Consider the following 24,419-nt stretch of genomic DNA (forward strand, 5'->3'; position numbering starts at 1 on the left):
CCCCCCCCCCCCCCCCCCCCCCCCCCCCCCCCCCCCCCCCCCCCCCGGCTTGTGCACACTCTCTCTCTCACTCACTCTCTCAAATAAATAAAATCTTTAAAAATTTTTTTAAAAAACACACAAAAACAGGCAGGAAAAGAGGCTAAAAAAGGGAACAAAGAACAGATGGGATAGATAGGGAAAAATGCCAAGATGGTAGACTTAAACACAATCATCAATATAATTATATTAAACACAAATAGTCTAACCATTACAAGTAAAAAAATCAATTCTCAGAATAAGTAAAATTTTAAAAGGCCCAACTATATATTGCCCATAAGGAATGCACTTTAAATATAAAAACAAGTTATAATACAAATAATAAGAGAGCTAAAATGGCTAGATTAATAACAAAGTGGACTCCAAGAGGACTATAAAGGAATAAAGAGGGAAATTTTGTAATGAGAGAAGTGTCAGTTCTTCAAGAAGACGTATATCCCAAATGTGCAGGCATCTAACAACAAAGCTTAAAAATATATGAAGCAAAAGCTGATATATCTAAAAGGAAAAACAGACAAATCCAGAATTATAATTAAAGTTTTTAGCAGGCCTCCTCTCAGCAACTGATAGAAAAAGTAGACAGAAAAGCAGTAAGGTATAGAAAACATGAACAACACTATCAACCAACATAACCAAACTGACATTTATAAATATCAGTAATAATAATGATAAGAGGGCGCCTGGGTGGCTCAGTTGGTTAATCGACTGCCTTCGGCTCAGGTCATGATCCTGGAGTCCCGGGATCGAGTCCCGCATCGGGCTCCCTGCTCAGCAGAGAGTCTGCTTCTCCCTCTGACCCTCCCCCCTCTCATGTGCTTGCTCTCTCTCATTCTCTCTCTCAAATAAATAAATAAAATCTTAAAAAAAAATAATAATGATAAGAATAATATACTCAACAGAATACACAAGTTTTTCAATTGCACATGAAACATTCACCCAAGAGAAACCACATGCTGAGCCTTAAATTTATACTGACATATATTTTTTTAAGGTTTTATTCATTTATTTGAAAGAGAGAGCATGTGAACAAGAGAGCACAAGCAGAGGGGAGCAGCAGAGGGAGAGGGAAAAGCAGACACCCCACTGAGCAGGGAGCCCGATGTGGGGCTTGATCTCGGGACCCTGAAATCATGACCTGAGCCAAAGGCAACCATTTAACCGACTAAACCACCCAGGTACCCCAATATATTTTTTAAAATTGAAATTTCTGAACAGATTTAAATTACAAAGTCACAAAATATCTAGAACACTCCCTCTTCCCCAAAAATCTGGAAATTAAATAATACCTTTAAACAACACGTAAGACAAAAAGGAAATCACAAGGGAAAAGGAGAAAATGTTCTGAACTGATTATGAAAGCAAAATATACAAAAATGTATGCGGTACAAGTAAAACAGTGCTCAAAGAGAAATCAGTAACTTTCATATTTATAGTAGAAAGAAAGAAAGAAAGAAAGAAAGAAAGAAAGAAAGAAAGAGTGTAAAATTGCTCCAAACTTCTCCCTTCAGAAGCTAGAAGTATAAATTAAACCAAATGTAAACTGAGGGAAGAAAATAATGAAAAGAGAAGAAATGAAATATAAAACAGACTAACAATACATAAAACCAATAAAGTAAAACGCTGTTGTTTTGGTTTTGGTTTGGGGTCTTGTTTTTTATTTTTTGTTTTTAAAGATTTTATTTATTTATTTATTTATTTATTTATTTATTTGGGGGGGAGCACAAGCTGGCGGAGGGGCAGAGGGAGAAGCAGACTCCCCACTGAGCAGGGAGCTCTATGTAAGGCTCAGTCCCAAGATCCTGGGATCATGACCTGAGCTGAAGGCAGATGCTTAACTGACTGAGCCACCCAGGTGCCCCCTGTTGCTGGTTTTTTAATCAATAAAATAGACAAACTTCTCAAGGTTAATCAGGAGAAAAAGAAAAGACAAATTACCAATATCAGGAATGAAAGAGGAGGAATTATTTCACATCCTAAAGACACTGAAAAGATAATGGAATTATTATAAACCACCTTATGCCAATAAATATAACTACTTAGATTACATGGACAAATTCTTTGAGAGAATTACCAAACTAAAACAAAAAAATAAGTTAAAAATCTGTATAGCCCTGTAAAGAAATGGAATTCATAATTTAAAACTTTCCTAAAAAGTATTCTCCAAGGCCAAGATGGCTTCACTAGTGAATTCTATCCAACATTAAGAAATACCACCAAACCTACACAAATTCTTTCAGAAAACAGAGGAGCTAATTCCCAAGTCATTTATAAGACTAACATTACCAACACAAGACAAAGACATGGTAAGAAATCTACATGTAATCTTTCATTAACATAAATTAAAAAAATACTAACAAACCCAATCCAACAATACATAAAATGGTAACACACCCTGCACATGGAGTGTATCTTGGAAATTCAAGCTTAGCTGAATGAGTCCAAAAGCCCATCAATATAATTGAATCAAACTAGTTCAAAAACCCATTAATAAAATCCCCCATATTAACAAAACAAAACCTATAATCATCTCAACAGATGCAGAAAAAAACATTTAACAAAATCAACACCTATTCAAAACTAAGTAAACCAGGAATTAAAGGGAACTTCCTCAACCCGATTAAAAAGATGTTCAAAAACTACAGCTAACATCACAAGTAATAATGGAAGATTGCATACTTCCCACCTAAGATCAGTAACAAAGCTAGGAGGTACATTCTGCTATTCAACTTTGTAATATAGGTCCTAACCAATGCAATAAAGCAAGAAAAATAAGTAAAAGGCATAGAAATGGAAAGGAAGATATAAAACCATCTTGAATTATTCACAGACATCATGTACATTTACAAAACTTCAAGGAATTTACAAAAAAGATACAACTAATAACTGAGTTTAGGAAAGTTGCAGTATGTAAATATACAAAACTATTTCTACATACTAGCATGAAAAAATAGAAAATAGTATTTTAAAACAGTGCCATTTGAAACAACATTGAAAAATATGAGCTACTTAGGGATAAATTTGATAACATATGTTCCAGATCAGTATATCAAAAACTATAAACAATGTTGACAGAAATTAATGATCGGGGGAAAAAAAAAATGGAAGCTAGACCCTGTTTCATGAACTGGAAGACCTAAAATTGTGAACAGGTCAATTCTTCCCAATTTGATCTACAGGTTCAATGAAATCACAATAAAAATACCTGCAGGAACTTTTGTGAAAAACTGACAGGTTGATTCTAAAACTTATACTGAAATGCAAAGTACCCAGAAGAGCCAAAACAATTTTGAAAAAGAACAACATTGGAGAATTTGCCCAAACTTCAAAACATACTATAAAATTTCAGAAATCATAATAGTGTGGTACTGGCATAAGAGACATACAGATCAAACGAAGAGAATATAAAATCCAGAAATAAACTTATGCATAAACATAGACACATATATCCAATATATTCAAATGACTTTTGACAGAGATGCCAAAGTAATTCAATGAGAAAAGCAGTCTTTTCAACAAATAATGCTAGAACAACTAGATACCTATATACCAAAAGAATTTCGACCCCTACCTTATTCCACAAAAAAAATAAACTCAAAATGGATCACTTGTTCACAGACCTATATCTAACAATTAAAACTATAAAACTTCTGAAAGAAATCATGAGAGAAAATCCTTGTTACCTCAGGATCACAATTAGAACTCTCATATAATTGGTAGAAATGTAAAATGATACAACCGTATTTTAAAAGTTTAACAGTTCTTTATAAAGTGAACCCCATGTTTCCCACATGATTGAGCAACTGCACTCCTACTGACAGAAATAAAAACATATGTCCCAGACAAAACCAGTACATAAATGTTCATAATCACCAATAAATGGATGAGTAAGCAAATTGTGGTATATCAATATAAGGGATTACAACTTAGCATTAAAAAGAATAACCTATTTAAACAACAATAGGAAGCCTGGCACAGAAGACTATATCCTAGATGATTCCACTGATTTAAAAAAAAAAAATCTAGAAAAGACAAAATGAATCTATAGTAACAGAATAGTGGTTATCTGGAGATGGGGGTGCATCACAGATGTTTTCTATTTTGATTTCAGTGGTGGTTTCACATAGGTATACATTTGTCAAAACTCATGAAACTGTACTTGCTTAAAATGGGTTCACTTTATTGTATGTAAATTATACCTCTATAATCAAAACTTTATGTACTAATGGAAGAATTCATGAAAAAAATCTCTCAAAGAAAAAAAAACCTATTTTTAAGAGAGCCAAAATATCATCTTACCATCTTGCTCATCTCCCTAACTATGAATCTCTTTTATTTATTTATTTTTTTAAAGATTTTATTTATTTATTTGACAGAGAGAGACACAGCGAGAGAGGGAACACAAGCAGGGGGAGTGGGAGAGGGAGAAGCAGGCTTCCCGTGGAGCAGGGAGCCCAATGTGGGGCTCGAACCCAAGACGCCGGGATCATGACCTGAGCCGAAGGCAGACGCTTAACGACTGAGCCACCCAGGCGCCCCTATGAATCTCTTTTAGAAAGTATGCAATGTTTTTGAAAAAATTATTTTCATGCCTAAGTACATCAGAACACTGGTTAATGATTTATATTTATTAACCTTAACTAAAAGAGCACTCTTGTGAAATTTCTGGGAACTGAACTATTTAATGAAGTTCATTAGTGACATTAGGATGATTTCTTGCCCAACTGCAATAACAGACTATAAACAGTAATTTCTATCACTTTCTCTGTATAGCAGACATTGTTAGTTGGCTACCCAAACATGAATGGCTCCTTCCTCCACGGTAACATACAATCTATATTACTGAGGCGAACAATATGCTCACTTAAAACTTCCCTGAGTATGGCTAGAAGTGTTATTAAGGAACTCGGTGGAAGTTTCCTTAAAAAGGAGAAGTTAATTTTGAGTTAACTTTTTTTGTGTCCTTCCTTCCTTTCCTACTCCTTCCAATCTAGAATGCCACCATGATGACTAGAATTTGAACAACGATCTTGGACAATATGCTACTACTTATGATAAACTAAGGATGAGGGAGTAACAACAAAAAGCCTGGGACACTTGATGACTGAGAAGCAACCAAACCAGTTCTTAAATGCCTGCCTCCACACTGCATACATATAAAAAAAAAAATTTAACTTTTATCTTGTTTAAGCTATTTGTCTAGTTTTTAATAAACACATCATTATGGTACTATAGTAAGTCATTTTTGATGTGAGCATTCTAGCTTTATTTTAAAAAAACTGAAAGACTTTTAGTGAGGTGATAATTTTTTTAAAAAGATGTTATTTGAGAGAGAACACACATGGGGAGGGGGGCCGGGGGGGGGGGATCTCCAGCAGACTTCCTGCTGAGCACAGGGCCCAATCTCACCACCACAAGATCACTGCCTGAGTCAAAATCAAGAGTTGGATGCTTAACCTACTGAGCCACCAAGGAGCCCCTCTAAGTTTTGGGGGTGTTTTTTTTTTTGAGACTATGCAGTCACCTAGGTTTTTATCTTGCCCCAGTCATCAATCAAAACAATAAACTATCCTACTTTTTCATTTTCCAAATGATTGCTCAATTTGGAATAAAGCATTCTAGGAGAAAAAAATCTATCTCCCTATCTGTGGGAAGAAATTTTAAGCTGCATTATTACTCCATTAATCTCTGATGAAACTTTAAAAAAATATAAACTGTATTATCACTCCATTAATCTCAGGCAAATCTATACACTCCAGTGATTTCTACCTTCATGCTTGCACTATATTATATGGTCTACACTGTTAATTTTTAAAAGACTCAGAAAAGAAAGAGACCAATAATGCTTGGAATAGCTAGGAGGAGCTTCATAGAAGCCCTTCAAGAATTTAGATAGGAAAAAGAAGAGCATACAATATGTACACACTGGTTAAGTGTGTTTAGGCTCTGAAGTCAGTGATAGCTCCATCATCTGCTGGCCGTGTGACATTGGTTACATTACTTAAAATTCTTGCCTCAGTTTTTTTATCTGAAAAACGGGAACAGTATTACCTCATCAGGACCTTGATGAGAAAATGCATGTGGCTGGCAAGCAACTAGACAATTCCAGGCATTTAATAAGCACTTTTAGAAACAGCAAAAGCTCTAACAATGTGTGTAACATGTAAGATCTAACTTGAAATACAGATTCCTATTAGTGAATGATTGGAAATTTTTTAAGATTTTATTTACTTATTTGACAGAGAGAGAGTGACAGCAGGAACACAAGCAGGAGTGGGAGAGGGAGAAGCAGGGGCCCCACACCTGAGCCGAAGGCAGACACTTAACGACTGAGCCACCCAGGCTCTCCAGTGATTGGAAATTTTAAATAGGAAAACAAAAAGGCTTTTTAGAGATTAAAAGCTTCTAAAAAATAAGAAAAATCACAAGAATATGCATACCCATATATATGAAAAGATGTTCATAACCTCATTAGAAATACATAACTGAAAACAAAAATACTAAGATATTTCTTACACAGAGTAGAAAAAATTTAAATGATACGTTTCATTAGAGGCGAGGACAGAAGACATGGACATTTATATACTGCCCATAGGAATGTAAACTGACACGTTTTTTAAAAATTTATGGCTATAACTATCAAAATTTAATGCATAACCGTACTAATTCAGAAAAAAAAAAGTTAACCTATGTTTCTCACAGCTGATGGTCAAACAATAGTGCATCCATCCTATAATGCAGAATACCAACTGTTTAAAAAAACATATAGTGGGGCACCTGGGTGGCTCAGTCGTTAAGTGTCTGCCTTCGGCTTAGGTCATGATCTCAGGGTCCTGGGATCGAGCCCCGCATCGGGCTCCCTGCTCAGCGGGAAGCCTGCTTCTCCCTCTCCCACTCCCCCTGCTTGTGTTCCCTCTCTCACTGTCTCTCTCTCTGTCAAATAAATAAATAAAATCTAAAAAAATAAAATAAAATTAAAAAACACACAGAAAAAAATGAGGTATATCTAAATTTGCTGACTTTAAAATATCTTCAGACAATGTTAAGCAGAAAACACATGTTACAGGAGAAGTTGGAGAATTATTCCCCCGTGATTTTTTAAGCTATAAATATGCCCATCATCAACAGAATGCATAAACGGGTGTAGGAGTGAATTATAAATCCACACTGTTAGAAAGTAGTATTCGACTAAAAAACCAAGTTGCAAAAAGCTCAAAAACATGCAAAACTATATATACACACACATTCTAAACATACATAATTAAAATTTTTTTAAAAATACAGAAAGAAGGACGCCTGGGTGGTTTGGTCGATTAAGCATCTGCCTTCAGCTCAGGTCACAATCCCAGGGTCCTGAGATTAAGTTCCGCATCGGACTCCTTGCTCAACAGGGAGCCTGCTTCTCCTTCTGCCTGCCGATCCTTCAGCTTGTGTGCGCCCGCATTCTCTCTCTGACAAATAAAATCTTAAAAATAAAATAAGAGATTTAAAAAAAAAAAAATGCAGAAAGACAGGGGGGCCTGGGTGGCTCAGTCAGGTAAGCGTCCAATTCTTGATCTCAGCGTATGTCTTGATCTCAGGGTTGTGAGTTTAAGCCCTGTATTTGGCTCCACGCTAGGTGTGGAGCCTACTTAAATAAAAGAAAAAAAAAAACAGAAAGATAAACATAAAATTCAGGATAACCGTTAACCTCTGAAGGGAGAAGAAAGAATGGGAAGGGAAGGGCAGCACAGGACTATGCAAACGATAAAATGTTCTTTTTCTTACTCTGAATATTAGGCACATGGGTGTTCATTTTGTCACGAAGATTCTTTCTACGTGATTTATACATACTACTTTTATGTACTCATATTTAATAAAAACAATTTTGAAACTGCATATGTATCTATGCACACAAACATACGCAAAAGAAAAACTCTGGAATGACGAAAATTAAACTACTGGTAGTTACCTCCCCATGGGGGCAGGGAACCTTCATGTTTTATTATTTGAATATTGTTTGAATTTGAAACTAATTACATAATTTTTTATTAAATATATAAAATACATAACTTCTTTTAAAATTGTAACTATAAAACTGTAACCACATGGAAAATGTGTGAGTGAATTCAGCTGAATGAAGAACTATATTTATATTTATATTGTGATTACCTCTATGTACACAAAAAGGGAACATTAACAAGAATGGAAGAGCTGGGGTAAATCTGATCTAATGGACTGACTGTTTTCATTTTTGTAGTTTTAATTTCTTGGAAGTTACATTTCTTGGAAATATTTCATATTTCATTAGTTACTACCTCACTTGGAGAGAAATTAAAGAAAAATGACAACTGCAAGAAAGCCAACTCTCCACCTTCAGGGTAGCCAAGTGAAAATCTACCCACATGGGAAGGCGGAATGAATTACAGCCAACTGACAATGGATAGCACACGCTGCGCCAGTAAGTGCACTCAGAACACCAGGAGAGATGCCCACCACACCAAGGAGATTACAGCAAAGAGTCCTGAAGTGCATATGTACATTTTAGTGCTTTCACTGAGAACTGGCACCGCCAAGTGAAAGTGCAGCACAGGCAGGGAAGGCGCCACAGCCCAGGGAGCCCAGGAATGTGTTGAAAAACGAAAGGGGTATAGAGGGACCAGCAGAGAGAGACAGAGAAAGTGAAAACTTTTCCCAAAATGTGAGGTAAAGACATGACAGAGCATAACAATCACACTCTCAATACCTATAAAAATACTGTACAATCAGGAAGCTAAGTGCTGAGGAAACAAGAACAGAATGTCAAGAATAAAAATTGAAAGGAACTCAAAGTTAGAATGAGGAAGAGGCACCAAAGACACACACTGTTTGGAGTCTTCACAAGTATCTTCTCTATTCTATCCACTATATCAATTCCTACAAATCGGCAATTTCCAGAAAGGCAAGAAGAAAAACAGGGTTACAAGTCTATTTCTTCCTCCTACCAAAAATATCACCAATATGAAATGTAACCAAGACCTTTAAATAAAAACCTCAATGAAAACATCCAAAAACAGATTTGCAGAGAAAATATGTAATCTGCTTCCTGAGCTTACCACTATTAGAAGCAAACGCTCTACACATAATAAAAGCTATGTAGTTAGGGTACCCCCCCACACACACCTCTATTCTCTTTCTTCCTGTCGGGGCTTCTCCATGCCCATTTCTGATCATCAAAGTTGCATTAGCTCTTCCTCTGCCAAAATATTTATTCCACCTCCAACCACCACCATCACCACCCACACCTCTCCAAAGGCCCTTTTCCATCCACCCTACAGGCCTTGCCTTCTCCCTTCTTCCCCACGTTTTTTCTCCACCCCTCCTTCCCCTTATAAATCTCACTCTCAACTTGAAAGAGAAATCTTCTCATTGCCTCAAATCTTTTCTGAAAACAGGCAGGTTATAGATGTTAACGTTTGTTTTTACTTTCTTTTCACTATCCCCTGCCTTTTGCCCCAAGATCCTGTCCATAATTAATTTTAAAACTTTCTGAGTTCTGTAGGACTTAACAGCAAGGACCCAGGCTCAGTGAATACTTTCATATATGCATACCTGTAATCAAAGCATAAGTCTTCTGCTAACAACTATAGCACATAGATGCTTCCAACTCTTCCTCCTTGTTTTACATATACAAAAATGCAAATGCCATAAGACCAAGAAAGAACACATCTGTTTGCCATTTGGTTCCTCTCCCATGACATATGTAATTGGTTACCAAGTCCTATCAGTTGTACCTCCAAAATATCACTCGATCCGTTTATCTCTTTCCACTCCTACTAGCCCTGCATGATTTCTCACATCTAGCCTACTCTAGGAGCCTTCTCTCTCTGCCTTTGATTTCTCCCTATTATAATCTACACTCCACAGAGCCCACACGAGTTTTCTCTCTGAAACATACATCCGATCATGTCATTATCCTCCTTAAAACCCTCCAGGCATCCCCCCAGTGCATACAGAATAAACTTACAGCTTCTTCATGTCATCCAATCTGGCATCAAACATCACCTTTCAGTCTTGTCTCCCTTCTATTAAAGACTAGGCATTAAATAAAAAGTGTATCTCATGAAAGAATAATTGACAAGGATGTCCAGAAATGTTGGATGACATATGTTCTATTTATGTAACTGACAAACCTATTCATCTCAACCATACATTATTACCACTGAAATCAAACTTCTACAAAATAGTTAAAGTTGAATCCACATAATTTATTAAAACTAGGTTGGGCAGTTCAAAACATTTCTATTTTCAATTCCAATATTAAAATGTAAGGTGGATCACAAGGAATCTAAATCAATAGTAATTTTCTAAAAGGAACATTAACATATATCACCAAATTTCTCAGAGTTTCTGGAATATGTTAAAGTCAGCTCTTTGGATTCTTAACAGTGTATCACACCCACCATATGAGAAAGTTTGGCAACAAACTCAAAGCTCCTTTAGAAGGTTAAGTGCCTCCCAGGGCGCCTGGGTGGCTCAGTCGGTTAACCATCTGCCTTGGGCTCACGTCATGATCCCAAGGTCCTGGGATCGAGTCCCACATCGGGGTCCTTGCTCAGCAGGGAGCCTGCTTCTCCCTCTCCCTCTGCCTGCTGCTCCCCTTGCTTGTGCTCTCTCTCTCTCCCTCTGTGTCAAACAAATAAATAAAATCTTTAAAAAAAAAAAAAAAAGTGCCTCCCTTAGTGAGTTTCATTCATTGTTTCATCTAGAATATTCCTTAAGATTATCAAATAAACTACCAAAACAAGCTATTCATCTTAACAGATTCAGTAGAAAACTTTCCTAAGAACAAGTAAATACTTCTTTTTCAGCTCAAATTTATAAAACTTACTAAAGAAGCCAGTTTATTAGTTTACACATATCAAAATATGAGTTCTCATGAGAATCATTCCACTGTTTAATTAAATGTTATAGGATCCTGCAGACAGATTCAAGAACAGCACCATCTGTCTGGGTTACAAACCTCAGTTTCACCATGGTATCACCAAACAGCAACAAAATATCATTTTCATACATATCTCTCTCAAGTAATTTACAGACATATAATAAGTTTAATCTCCTTGGGATCAGGACATTTGATTCAATCCACACAGATGATTACATTTTGTATGTAAACCAACATACTTTAAAAAATGCTTTTAGTAAGTAAAGTTTAGTTAAGAACTTATATTTCAAAAGATAAATATTTATGGTCTTAAGCAGCTGGGATGTAGATTTATACTCTGATATAACTTCTAAACGTTAAACTGCTCAGGTGCTTTATAAATCTGTAAAATTAAAAAGTACCTGTTGTTGAGAATTATCATGTAAGTAAGTGTTCCTAAGATATCTATAGCTCTAGGATTATAACACCACATTTTTTGAAAGGACTTCAATTGCTTTTCCTTTTTTTTTTTTAGAAGGGGGGAGGGAGGAGGAGGAGGAGAGGGAGAGAGAACCTTAAGCAGGCTCCACACCCGGCATGGAGCCCGACATGGGGCTCAATCTCACAACCCTGAGATCATGACCTGAGCCGAAATCAGAGTCGAACACTTAATCGATTTAGCCACGCAGGCGCCCCTCAATTCCTTTTTTTTAAATGTGAAAAGAACTTAAAAAGAGAATTACAAATAAACTCACCCATGTAATCTGAAGAACATAAAAATAAAGCTGACTGAGAAAATTTCATTATATTCCTTAATCCAAAAATAGAAAATACTTGTCACTGCAACTCATAATCTAAACAACTAATATAGGCATGACTGTTATAGTTGAAATACCCTCTACACCTCCCCTCCACTGAAAACTAAAGCAGATCACAAGAAAGTGAAATTCTAAATACATATGAGTGCTCTGTATCCCAATCTTCACCAGTGGAAGAATTGCTAAAGAGCATTTATGGAATACAAGATGGCATACTAGATAGTCTCAGATGAGTAAACCAACAGTAAAAGGCAAGGTAAAAACTTCAGTCTCAAACTTTCTGCTAAAATCTTAAGAGATTATCTCAACAGGATACTTCTATTTATCCCAAGGCTTTTCTTAATGATTACTTCAGTCTCACTAAAAATGGACCTCAGCATGGTATCTGATCTTCACTAGACAGACAAGGTACAACTTTACAATGCTACTCCCCCTTTATGATAATTGCCTTGATCCCCAAAAAGCAAAAATCCCACCTCCACTTAATTTGTCCCAATATCCAGACTTACCAATTAATATACCACTAAATTCACCTTCACTGAAACTGTCTGAAAACATAATACATTGAACCACTAGACTCAGAACCTGAGAAGCAGCTGTAAGAGCAGGGCAGCAATTCTTAGCACACATCTACACTGTATGTATGCCATATATCCAAAAGTAGAGTTCTTCCCAGGATTTTTGCTCATCATCAGTAAGAACCTCATCATAAGGTACTAAGCTGCTGGCTTGGGCAACAATTTAGAGCAAAAAGCAGAACACAGTAAATTACAAAGAGAGAAGAAAAGACACTGACCAAAGAGGCATCCCTTAAAATAAGATTTTCTGGAGTGGCTGACTAAACTCTAAAAGCAATTCCAAAGGAAAAGAACCAGAAAAATATGGACAACGACACTGTATTTGATACATATTTCAAGGAGGCTTACTTTGAAGAGCACTTCTCATTTGGGCAGATGTGTGTCGATTCTAGTATGACTAGCTCAGAATTAGCTTTATAATTCTGAAGTGTACAAATTAAGAAGATGATATCTGACCTACTTAAAATGACCATTAAAGGAAAATAAAAAGGGGCGCCTGGGTGGCTCAGTTGGTTAAGCGACTGCCTTCGGCTCAGGTCATGATCCTGGAGTCCCTGGATCAAGTCCCGCATCGGGCTCCCTGCTCGGCAGGGAGTCTGCTTCGTCCTCTGACCCTATCCCCTCTCATGTGTTCTCTCTCTCTCATTCTCTGTCTCCCAAATAAATAAATAAATAAATAAATAAAATCTTTAAAAAAAAAAAAAAAGGAAAATAAAAAAATAAAGATGGCTGATTATAACAAGCACATCAAGTAAAAATTTAGGCTCAAGCTCAATATATTTATTTATTCTTTGAATTTGAAAAGCACTCAAGCTACAACTGAGACTTGACTTCACACTTAATCACATCTTACAACCTCACATCTTTGATTTGAGGGGTCTTACTCTTTTCTAGCACTAACCCCAGCCATCTTCTGGGTTCTTACCACCAACTCCCACCAGACTCCTTTCATCAACTAACAACCCTTCTTCTATCTTCCATCTTTCTTTCTGCCCCTCCACTACTGTTGCTCCTAAATCCACAAACACAAATGAGGCTCTTGCATTCTAAAAACTTTCCTTCAATCTACCTTTCAATCTCTTTCCCTCCCCACTCCCAATTTCACAATCAAGCTTCTTCAGCTGAAAAGTGTACCGTTCATTCATTCTGCAACCCACCAGAATCCAGAGTCTACCCTCAACAGTCAAATGTAATGATTTCAGTTCAGTACTCCGCCATCCAAATAGCAAACTGCCCCATCTTTCACTCCTTACCTCTCCTCCCTTCAAGGTCCACTATGACTGTGTCCAAAAATCATTATTCTCTTTATTTTTATTGCAGAGAAAGCAAATTATAGTCAACTGTATAGCACATATAACATATACATTCATGACTTAAATGTCTAGGCTTCATGAGAAGTAATCCTGGACCAAAATCTAATTTGTTTTAAATGCACAAAATTTAAAGGATGGGTTACACAGTTCAACAATTCTAGTTTGTCTATGTTAAGAGAGCAATCCTAGAAAGGCTTTTAAACACATTATTAAATGTAATACCATTTAACACACTTGTTTTTCCTCAATTCATTTCTCATAATAGTTTCTATATCGTCTTGGATTATCTCCTGCTTTTAGTTTCATATCCCATCTGCTCATTTAAGATTCACGTCTGTCCAGTTTCTGAAATATTTGTCACTTTAGTCATTAGCATTTTGCGTAATATAGCACTATTTTTTTTTAAAGTTCAGAACTGAATTATTTTAGAAAACTGATTATTTTAACATCACCCTTTCTTAATCCAAATTGGCCTGCCCACACTTCAAGTTTTCCACCTAACAAAAATTAGATTTCAATAAGTTTTTTTTTTTTTAAGATTTTATTTATTGGGGTGCCTGGCTCAGTCGTTAAGCATCTGCCTTCGGCTCAGGTCATGATCCCAGGGTCCTGGGATCGAGCCCACCATCGGGCTCCCTGCTCCTCGGGAAGCCTGCTTCTCCCTCTCCCTCTCCCCCTGCTTCTGTTCCCTCTCTTGCTGTGTCTCTCTCTGTCAAATAAATTTTTTTAAAGTATTTATTTATTTGAGAGAAAGTATGCATGCACAAATGGGGGGGCACGCGCAGAGGGAGAAGCAGACTGCCCACTGAGCAGGGAGCCCAATGTGGGGGCTCAATCCTAGGACCTTGAGATCATGACCTGAGCCAAAGGCAGATGCTTAACTGAGTGAGCCACCAAGGCACCCCAGATTTCAACATTTTGTAATTTTTTAAAAGGAAACCAAGAACCAAGACCATAAATCAGAATTGTTCTCCTACACACCACTTCAGCAAATATTCTCAAGGACAGACTTAGAGTTGTCAACCGAGCTTCCAAAGAATGTCCTTTCCATTTCTCTCTAGGAATTCCTTCAAGATCCAGTTTAAATGGGTTAGTCTGGTGACGGGTATTAAAGAGGGCATGTTCTGCATGGAGCACTGGGTGTTATACGCAAACAATGAATCATGGAACACTACATCAAAAACTAATGTAATGTATGGTGATTAACATAACATAAAAAAAAAAAAAAAGATCCAGTTTAAAACTCCCCTTCTGAGTTTTTCTGGCTACAAGGTCCTATGCTATCTGTTAGTGATGTTCTTCCTCTGCACTGATCATATAGCATCCTAGAAATTAAATATTACATGTAGGTTTTTTATCCCCACATAGCAAAGCATTAGCCCTTTTATAAGCCCAAGGCCAGATCTTAATCACTACTGATGTATATACATTATTCAAAAATGAATTCTGGGACGCCTGGGTGGCTCAGTTGGTTAAGCGTCTGCCTTCAGCTCAGGTCATGATCCCAGGGTCCTGGGATCGAGTCCCGCATCGGGCTCCTTGTTCCCCGGGGAGCCTGCTTCTCCCTCTGCCTCTGCCTCTCTCTATCTCTCATGAATAAATAAATAAAATCTTTAAAAAAAAAAAAATGAATTCTGTAAGTCCTGAATTTCTCAAATATAACATATAAGAAATTAACGTTTCTAAATAGTAGTTTATTGGCTACCCCATCCAATCTCACCCCCAATTCTCTTTTTCATTTCACTAGGGCTCAGAAGTCCTCATTTACCACAAAAAATAGCAAGTAGAAACCATATCTCTCATGGTGAGTGAAGGAAAAAAGGTAAGGGAAGAGCTAAAGGACAAAGAAATACAAAAATCTTTTCCTGATGACATCACAGGACCTGCCACTATTCTCAAAGTTTTAATAGAAGTGTATCAAAGAGGAAGCAGGAAGGGAAGGGAAAATTCTTCCCATGGGGGAGGCCAATCTGCACCTCTCAACACTCTCTTCAAGCCTCTCTGATAGCAATCCTCTCTCTAAGGCCTAGAAAAGGGCCTAGGTGCTGGGCTGTCCTCACTCCCCGCCGCCTGGGGCCAAGAAGGGATTTTAGGGAGTGCCTGCTCTGACTGCCAGCACTATTACAGTCAGAGGAAAGGTGCTCCTGACATTCTAAACAGGAACAATAAATATAAGTTCATTCCCATAAAAATGTTGCCATAAATAACACAAGTAATCAAGTACAACACAACATAAATAAGCTAACAATCATTTGTAGCAACAGAAGGGTAAGTTTTTAAATGGAAAAAAAAAAGAAATTAACTTTCTTAAATATTTTAGAATGCTGAAGAACACCTACATGTAAAATTCCACACCTCTGGATAAAAACTTAGGACTCTATTCATATTCCACTTGACTAATACAAAAACTACAATTGAGGGTGGGGGAATTCACTTCTTCAACAAGGTCTAAACGGTATTTTTAGATGTTGCTGCGTTATGAAATGGAAAATAGAAATTAGCCAGTAGTTGAGTATACTTTGTTCAAAACATAGTAAGGGTTGTGACATGCGTGTCACAGTAAAACATGATTTAGTTTTTAAGAAGAAAAAGATATTTATTAAGTACTATTTCTGACATTCCCTGAGACAAATCTCAAAATGTTAATAGAACTGCTATTTAAAGTTCAAAGAGCACTCTGGAGCTGCCAAGGAATTAATAGCTTAAGCTACCAAATAAGAGCCACAGTTCAATTTCCAGGCTCAGCCAGTCATAGCTTAGGGTTGGTACAGCAAAATCACTCAGCATATTAAAGACACACCACACAACTGTGAATCATATATACAAATGAAAAATTGGAACATCCAAAGATAAAATTCAAGTTTTTCTTCTCAATGGCTTATTTATGAGGAAAGACACAAGAACAATTTAATCTTCTGCTCCCCTAAAACAAGTACAAATACAACATAACTGCCATACTTAAAACAACTAATTTTGCCATTGCAACTTCCTAGTGAACTGCCTAGGGCTACTCTCTGACCTGAGTTGTAATTTGTTAGAAATCTCTTCCTATTAAAACACATTCTCTAGTCTTTCCTTAAAAGGTACTCAAAAATGATCTTTCGTATTTCCCGCCCTATTTCCATCAAGTTTACTGAAGGAGAAACTGAGGCACATAACCATAATGCAACCAACCTGATCTTACTAGTTAGTCACTAATAAAAAATGTGAATACCACTCAATTTTCCCCATTACCATTCACTGCCCATTATGCTGGGCTCATGAAAAGTAATCCTAAACTGAAGATTGAGCAAAAGCCCTACCGTACAGCTTAAAGAATAAAAATGAAGGAATTCTAGATCAAGCCCCAAACAAAATCTCTAACAGGTTCCAAAATCTATAGGTCGCCTACCACACTACAGAAAACTAAATACTAACTAAATTCCTATTCCTTTGATGTATGATAAGCACACATCTCTTGATCAGTTGGAATTCTCTTTAAAAAAGGTTAGAACTCACCTAAAATATTACCAAGCCACAGTACATATGGCCTAGAAAATACATATTCAGAATACAGAGCTAAAAATCTAAGTAAGTTCAAAGAAAAATAACATAAATGTGATCAGGACCTAAATGAGCAATGAGAACTCCCTCAGGAATAAGATAGAGAAGAGAATAGTTGTCCAGTAATTCATTTATTTAACAAATAGTTAATGAAGGTCTAACTATTAAAGAGAATGCAAAAATGATACAGACAGTGTCATCGCCCTACAAAACCTCATGTGCTTATCACAGGTACATAGAAGAAGGTACATATACGGAGCAAGAGTAACTAGTTCTGCCAGTGAGAGTCTGGGAAAGCTTCACAGAGGAGGTGATATTTGACCTACTTAAAAGATGAGTAGGATTGTGCCAGGCATATATATACATGAAAAAATAAATAAATAATAAAAAAATAAACTAGGAGCTGGTTCCTGAGTTAGATATACATATGTTTTTCCTTATTTCTCTTTAGGACATTAAAATTTAATCATGAGAATTGCCAACACAAAATGTTTTTTCACACCAATTATACTCTTTTGAATACTTTACTTCTTAGCTCTCATATTAAACCCAGATGGATTTAATCATCTTTCCTATTTAATGAAATAATGTAGAACTCTATGAGGAAGCTTCATGTGTCTTACACAAAAATACTTCCTCAGAAACTTAGCAATGCCCTTTGGGGGGAAAAAAAATCAAAACAGTTTTCATGCAATTTAATATACCCTTTAGATGATCAATCTTTGAAATTCCCACTCAATATTATAAAAACTCTATTCACAATTATATATTTTATTTAAAACAAATCATTTCCTCAAATTTAAATATCAAATGTCTTAAATGTATCCAATTGATGCAATGATTCAGGACAAATTATGACTCAACTATTACAGTAAAGAGATCTAGTGATGAATGAGAAAATATTTACCTGCAAGTTTACCTAATTCTCTTTATCTTCCCCTTTCCATTTCTTAAGTTAAAGTTACAAATCTAAACTATGCAAAATAAAGACACAAATGAAATTTTAATATAATCAACTCAGGAGGTTCCTTCAACAGTAATGGAATTTCACTGAACTGGAAAAAGTACAAAATGTAGAAAGCTGTCAGCCAGGGCTCTGTGCTATTTCACAGTAGTAAAAATACGTTTTTAATAGGATTCTACCACAATTCACCAATAAGAAAATAAACATTCAGAAATATACATAATAAACCAGAGTATGGAGATGGCCAATGACATAACATTTTCCCTTAGACTGATTCTCCTAATTCTCATCTAGAAAGAAAAATAAAAAGTCATCTTTCCTCTTTTTTCCAGAATCAAATCCAAATGTACTCTGAAAGACATTTTATTAGCTCAAAAAAGGAAAACAACTTTATTCCAACAAACATAACTAAAGCATGCTAACATAAATGCAAGCAAAACAGGCACTCCTAAAAGAAGACTATGATAGCCAATTTATGGGGATAAAATCTAATCTATACTACAAATGATTTTTTAAATTAAAGAATAAAACATTGTAGCAGAGTGAGGGAACCGTCAGAAATAAAACACCAACCACAATATTTGAAATGAATTTAAAACTTTTATATCAACTAAAGAAAAGACAGAAAACTATGTTGATGTACATAAGTGACTTCATACTAAACAAAAATTGGGCATGCATACATATTTCATTCATGCAAATGAGTCTGAATTTACAATTCCTCATTTATGTTAATATTTACCAAGATTAATGGAAAATCATCTCCCCTATGTAATGAAGTGAATTCCCCCAACAGAACAAAGCTAACAAGCTTCAAATCTTTCAAATAAACAATGAAAGCACATACTATAAAAGGAAATTATCTGAACAGGATCAGAAAGAAGTTAAATGATTCAAGAGGGAAAAAAAGTTCTAAATTCCAAGAACACATTACAAATATTAATTCCAAAACTCTAAGCAAGTCCTATGCAACAAAACATGCGCGTGTATGGGTGTGTATGAATTTTTTTAACTATAAGCCAAAGCACATTTTAAGGCTACCTAATAACCTCACTTTGCGAGGCATTAAATGTTATTTCTCACAAAATAGAAATTCTGGTGACCAACACTACGCAACACAAATAGTTTATAAAGCAGATTAGCACACAATACATTTCAAACAAATGGCACTAATAACAATATTGCAGAAAGTCTTTATCTCAATTTTTAATAGCTGCAATGCACATTTCAGTAATAATACCCAATATTCAACCATATTTTTAATTTTCATAAACTTTGTCTGATCTCTCTCACTGGCTAGTTTCTATGAAATAAACATTACCCACTTCCAGAAAAAAAAAACGAAAACAAAAAACACATCGGTACCTTCTACTACTGAAGCAGGGAACATTATTATTCTATCAAAAGTCAAATCATTTCAGAAAAATATTTAGTCTATCTCTGAATCAAACTTTTGACAGTTGCATTAACTGTTCATTAAAAAAAAATCCAGATAAGCAATCTTTTTACTATTTACATTGAGTTTCATCTCAATTTTAAGTAATCTGGCAAACATAACTATAAAATGTACTTATCTTTAAAAAAAATGTACTTATCTTTTGCAAATGGTTGTCTTAATTTATAGCATATAGTACAAACTGGTGACAGAGTATCTTCTTTATTAATCTCAAGAGTAGAGGAGATCTCTGAAAGTGTCTGATGAATACAATTAATAAGGCTAAATTAGCCAGTGAACAAAAAAGATGAATCCATTTTTACATATGTAATTAATCCACTACTATAACTTAATTTTCTCTAATAGAATGCTTTAAGAGATTTTTTTTCCAAATAAATACCTAATACAATCATGAAAAAAAAAATGACCAAAACATTCCAAAGAAAATGCTAAGCTATATAAGCACCTGGGATAAACTCAATAAACACTTATATCCTAAAGGCACCCCCAGGCCTTCATTCCCACAAAGAAGAGTCCCAACCTAACTTCCTCTCAATGAGCACTTCAAGCAGTAAGACAGCAACATTATTTTGTAGCATGCAAGTCTTAGGTACATTATTTTCTCTTTAAAATTATGAACTCATCACATGTACAAATGGCTCTTTAAAACGGTCCAGTAAACTGCTACACTATGCCTTAAATTGCTGTCTATTATGTACTTAAAAATATTTACTAGCAATTGGAGGTTAATATGGCAACTATTACCGGGTGGCAATTATTGCTATTAAAAATATATAAATACTGTAACACCATGTGCTAGTAACAACAAAATGCTAAACAGAAAACACACATTAGCAAATTATAAATATTTTCATTAAAGAAAATAAACCATCCTGAAAAAAAGATGCTTTATGTTTAAATACTAAAATTGGCAATTGGGATGAAAAAATACCCTGTGTATGTATTTTGGCACTTGAGAAGATGAAAGAACTCATTCCTTTTGCTCATTTTCAACTTACAGCCCTCCCCATTTGTTCTAGCTCAAAAGAAAAGATCCCAAAGTTTCTATATTTACAACTATCTTCCCTCTCTGCAAAAATATAAATCTCCTAAGAGAAAAGAGAGCAGGTCAACAACAGATTACCTTAAAGCTTCAGATACAGAATTAATGGTCCTTCACAGGAAGTATGTACTAATATGTGTACGCGTGTTTCAAATTCAGGGAGGGAAAATTTGGTATCATCACCCAATTACCCCATAGTCAGGAAGATTCTAAGCAAATAAAACAACCCTGAAGGCGGAACACACCCACATAAGAATCAGATCACCCCATCTCAAAGAGTATATACTTAAATCTAGTTAACACAAAATTACTTTCCTCCATATGATCTCAATAGAGAAACAAAACTAAAGAAGCAAAACTAAAGATATATTTCTATCTGGAAATTATGTCTTCCTTCAAGGGTGAGTTGACACACCATAGGGTGCACTGTTACACTTTCCAAAAAGACAAGATTTAACACACTTAACTGAATTGTAACTGAGTGAATATATAAGAAGAGTCTCCCAGAAATGTGATGGACAACTTGAGAAAACAGTTTTGAGTCACAAAGGTTAACAGCAAGGCATGCATTTAATGCCGGAGCTACAAATCTCACAACGTTAAGAATAAGAAACACATCCAATCACCCATCTCATACATACACAATGGCATTTTTTATGTTAGGAAATGGGGGTGGGCGGTGGGGGACAGAGGATTTGGGAAATCTGATACCATGCAGTAGAAAATCAGAAAGCAAAACAAGAACTAACAAAAATCTTAAGGCAGTTTATTGCACAATCTACTTTTGCTAAGCCATAATGAACACTTCAAGGTAACAGAAAGTGGGTGGATCATTAGTGTGGTACAGAACTTTAATCTCTAGTTTATATTTCAATCCACATTAATATGAGTATCTAGGTAAATTCTCTATAAACAATACTTTGCTCAAAAAAACTGCGGGCCAAAAAGAAAAATACATGCTATTATCATATTATTATTATCTTATCTCTTTAAGAGTTCTTGTAATATATGCTTTATTTTAAACAGGGGATGACTTTATCTCCTTTGGAATTAACTATTCTATACAATGTACTTTAGACAACATATTTTTAATATTCTAGGCTCCTGCTGCATCAGATTTTCAAGGAAAACTCTTCATTTGGAATGAGCAAAACTTTACATTATCAGCAGCTTTTTAACTGATTCTCAATTAAAAAAAAAAAAAAAGCACCTTATCCACCCTCCACATACAAGAGAATGCAGACATTCTAGTCCTTTAAAAAAAAAAAACATGAATTTCTTCAGTTCTGCATTTCAAAGCTGCCACCTAATGAGTAATCCTACACACACACACACACACACACACACACACACACACTCAATTCCTGGTTTAAAAAGGTTGAGGAGAGAAATACCCAAAGTACAAACCTCTAGTCGGTCATAAAACACAAAATCCTCTCCTATTATAAAATTGCTTGTTTCTCCAAAAGAATCTCAAGCATCTTATCTCTTTAACATTATCACCCTTACTTCAGCTTTAAGAAAAAAAAGAAAATATAAAAGAAATGATGTATCTTAAAGGCTGGCTACACATACACAGTTTCAATGGTCTACAAAATCTACTGTATATAAATTAGCCACATATACACAAGCCATTACCAGTCAGAATGGTAATTTCGGGGCTCTCTCCTCACTAATATTGGTCTCCTTGGTTATTTTAATTACCTGTTAAAGCATCAATGTGGTCACCAGCCACCAAAAAAAAACCATTTTAAATACCCCTTAATCAATATGTTTACTAATCTATTAAAGTCTCTGAATCTGACTGATACTAAATGATATTCTGGGGGAGAGAAAAGAGGAGGCAAAATGAATTCTATTCCCATGTCAAAGATCAAGGGAAAATTATCACAGTAAGAAAAGGAAGAATTAAAACTTATAATTAAATTTTAAGATTAAATACCTAAATATGTTGGAAAAAAATTAACCTGATCTATATAGTATACTGAAAGCACAGATATTATGTCACTCTGTCTTTGTGGGTAAAAAATCACGTGTTTTGATGTTTTTTATCTGCATAAAGAAATATTTAATAGAACTGCACTTCCATTTGAAAAGTTGGCAAGAATGTGTATTTCTCCACTAGTTTCAAAGAAAAAAAAAAGCATCTATGCCTACCCATAATTAAATGTAACTAATTACAATTTGAACACTAAATTATTTATCCAGTGTAATTGTAAACAAGGATTAAAAGAAAATAATGCTTCTATCTACTGCAGAGGTTGCAGAAAATAATTTCCAAAATGCATGCTCTCCAAAGGCAGTCCCCCCCAAAAGAGTACATAACTTAAAATAAGTTTTTTTTTTTTAAGGCTAAATTAAACAAACCGTTCAGCCAATTTTCCAATTATATTCTACGCTTGAAACATAATTGCCTTGCATCTGTTTACAAATCTTTGCTCAATATTTAAACAAATTCGTAGTCTCCCGGGCACATAGCTATACATACAGTAACTCATGCACAAAGCACATATTTAAAGACCACGCACTGCAATCATTAGCCTAAACGCCAGGTTTAACAAGGTGAATGTTTTCAGAGCTAGGTAATACGACCCAATAAAAAGCAAAGATGGCATTTACCACCAAATGTCACTGCCACCGCCAGGAAAGAGTTGCTGGAGCCCTATACATTTTTAATTTCGATGAATCTAGACGTCGTCGTCGGGTGCCAGGCTTCCAGGAGAACAATTGACACCCTAACTGCTTCAAGATTAAGGCAGGCGATTCAAATCCGAAGGAAAAGTTGTCAATTATCAGAGAGAGCGCGCGAGAAAGGCGAAGGCAGATAAAAGCGATGTTATCAAACCGCCCAGCTTGTTGCTTTTGTGTGTGTGTGTGGATTCGTTGTTAGGATAGAGAAAACAGTTTTTAAAAGACACAGGAGGAGAGAAAGAAGCAAAAGCCTTCTCCACCTTCCGTCGGCTCGGTGCAATGGCTTTACGGCTCTCCAGCGTAGTAAGCCCCGAGAGGCAGGCGGCTGTCGATGTTTACAATCGCGGGAGCTTCGGGTGTAAGAGTCCTTTACTGACACAATCGCATTCAATCAACTGTTTTCGGGCGAAATTGCAGGTGTCATTATGGAATTAAAAAAAAAAATTCAAAAGGCGGGCGGGCGGGCAGCCGATCCGACAAGGGGGGAAAAGGCTGCTTATCGCGGGCGCGGGCAGCACAAGGCAAAGCCTTCCACATTTAGGGAAAAAAGGGGGGGGGAAGGGGAGGGGAAGGGGGGTGTGATTGCAACAGAGGGTGGGCGTTCGAAGTGCGACCCAGAATCCGCAGCTTTGAGACTTCCACATGCAAATTCCACGCCGAGCGCCGCGCTCACAAATGATTTTTAAAGAGCCAAATAAACACTGGATGGGATCCAAGGCGAGGGAGAGACGATCCAAAAGGGGGAGAATCGGCGAGAGGCGAACGGCGGGGAGAGGCGAGGGAGGGGCGAAGTCCCGGCGGCGGGAGGAGAAAGTTGGTCGGCGGCGGAGGCCCGGGACCCCCCCCGACTCAGCCCCCCTCCCCGCAGCCCGGCTACTCACCAGCGAGAAGAGGTTGGAGTGACAATCCTCCAGGCTCGCCCCGTTCGCCACCCAGTTCGCTGCCGCAGTCATGATCCTCCGCGAGCCCGGCCGCCAGAGCGGGGCATGTCGGAGCGAGGCGTCCGAGGCGAGGCCGGGCCGGGCGGCGGCGCCTCGCCGGGGAGCGCGGGGCGGCCGGGCCGCCGCCGCCGCCGGGGGAGGGCGCGAGGGCCGGC

General features: G+C 36.6%; 1 protein-coding gene across 3 annotated transcripts in view; it reads right to left on the reverse strand.

Annotated features, from left to right (window-relative positions):
• The window catches only part of MED13L (mediator complex subunit 13L), a 301,327-nt gene extending 276,935 nt beyond the window's left edge, over positions 1 to 24,392 (reverse strand). For all 3 annotated transcript variants that reach the window (XM_035017068.1, XM_035017069.1, XM_035017067.1), the window contains exon 1: positions 24,205 to 24,392. In XM_035017068.1, the coding sequence (XP_034872959.1) occupies positions 24,205 to 24,276 (72 nt within the window). In that variant the 5' untranslated portion in view covers positions 24,277 to 24,392. The remainder of the gene's footprint in view (positions 1 to 24,204) is intronic.
• Positions 24,393 to 24,419: the final 27 nt, after the last annotated feature.

Source organism: Mirounga leonina, unplaced genomic scaffold (assembly GCF_011800145.1).
Source record: "Mirounga leonina isolate KUSES-001 unplaced genomic scaffold, KU_Mleo_1.0 Mir_171, whole genome shotgun sequence".
NCBI classification, from domain to species: domain Eukaryota; kingdom Metazoa; phylum Chordata; class Mammalia; order Carnivora; family Phocidae; genus Mirounga; species Mirounga leonina.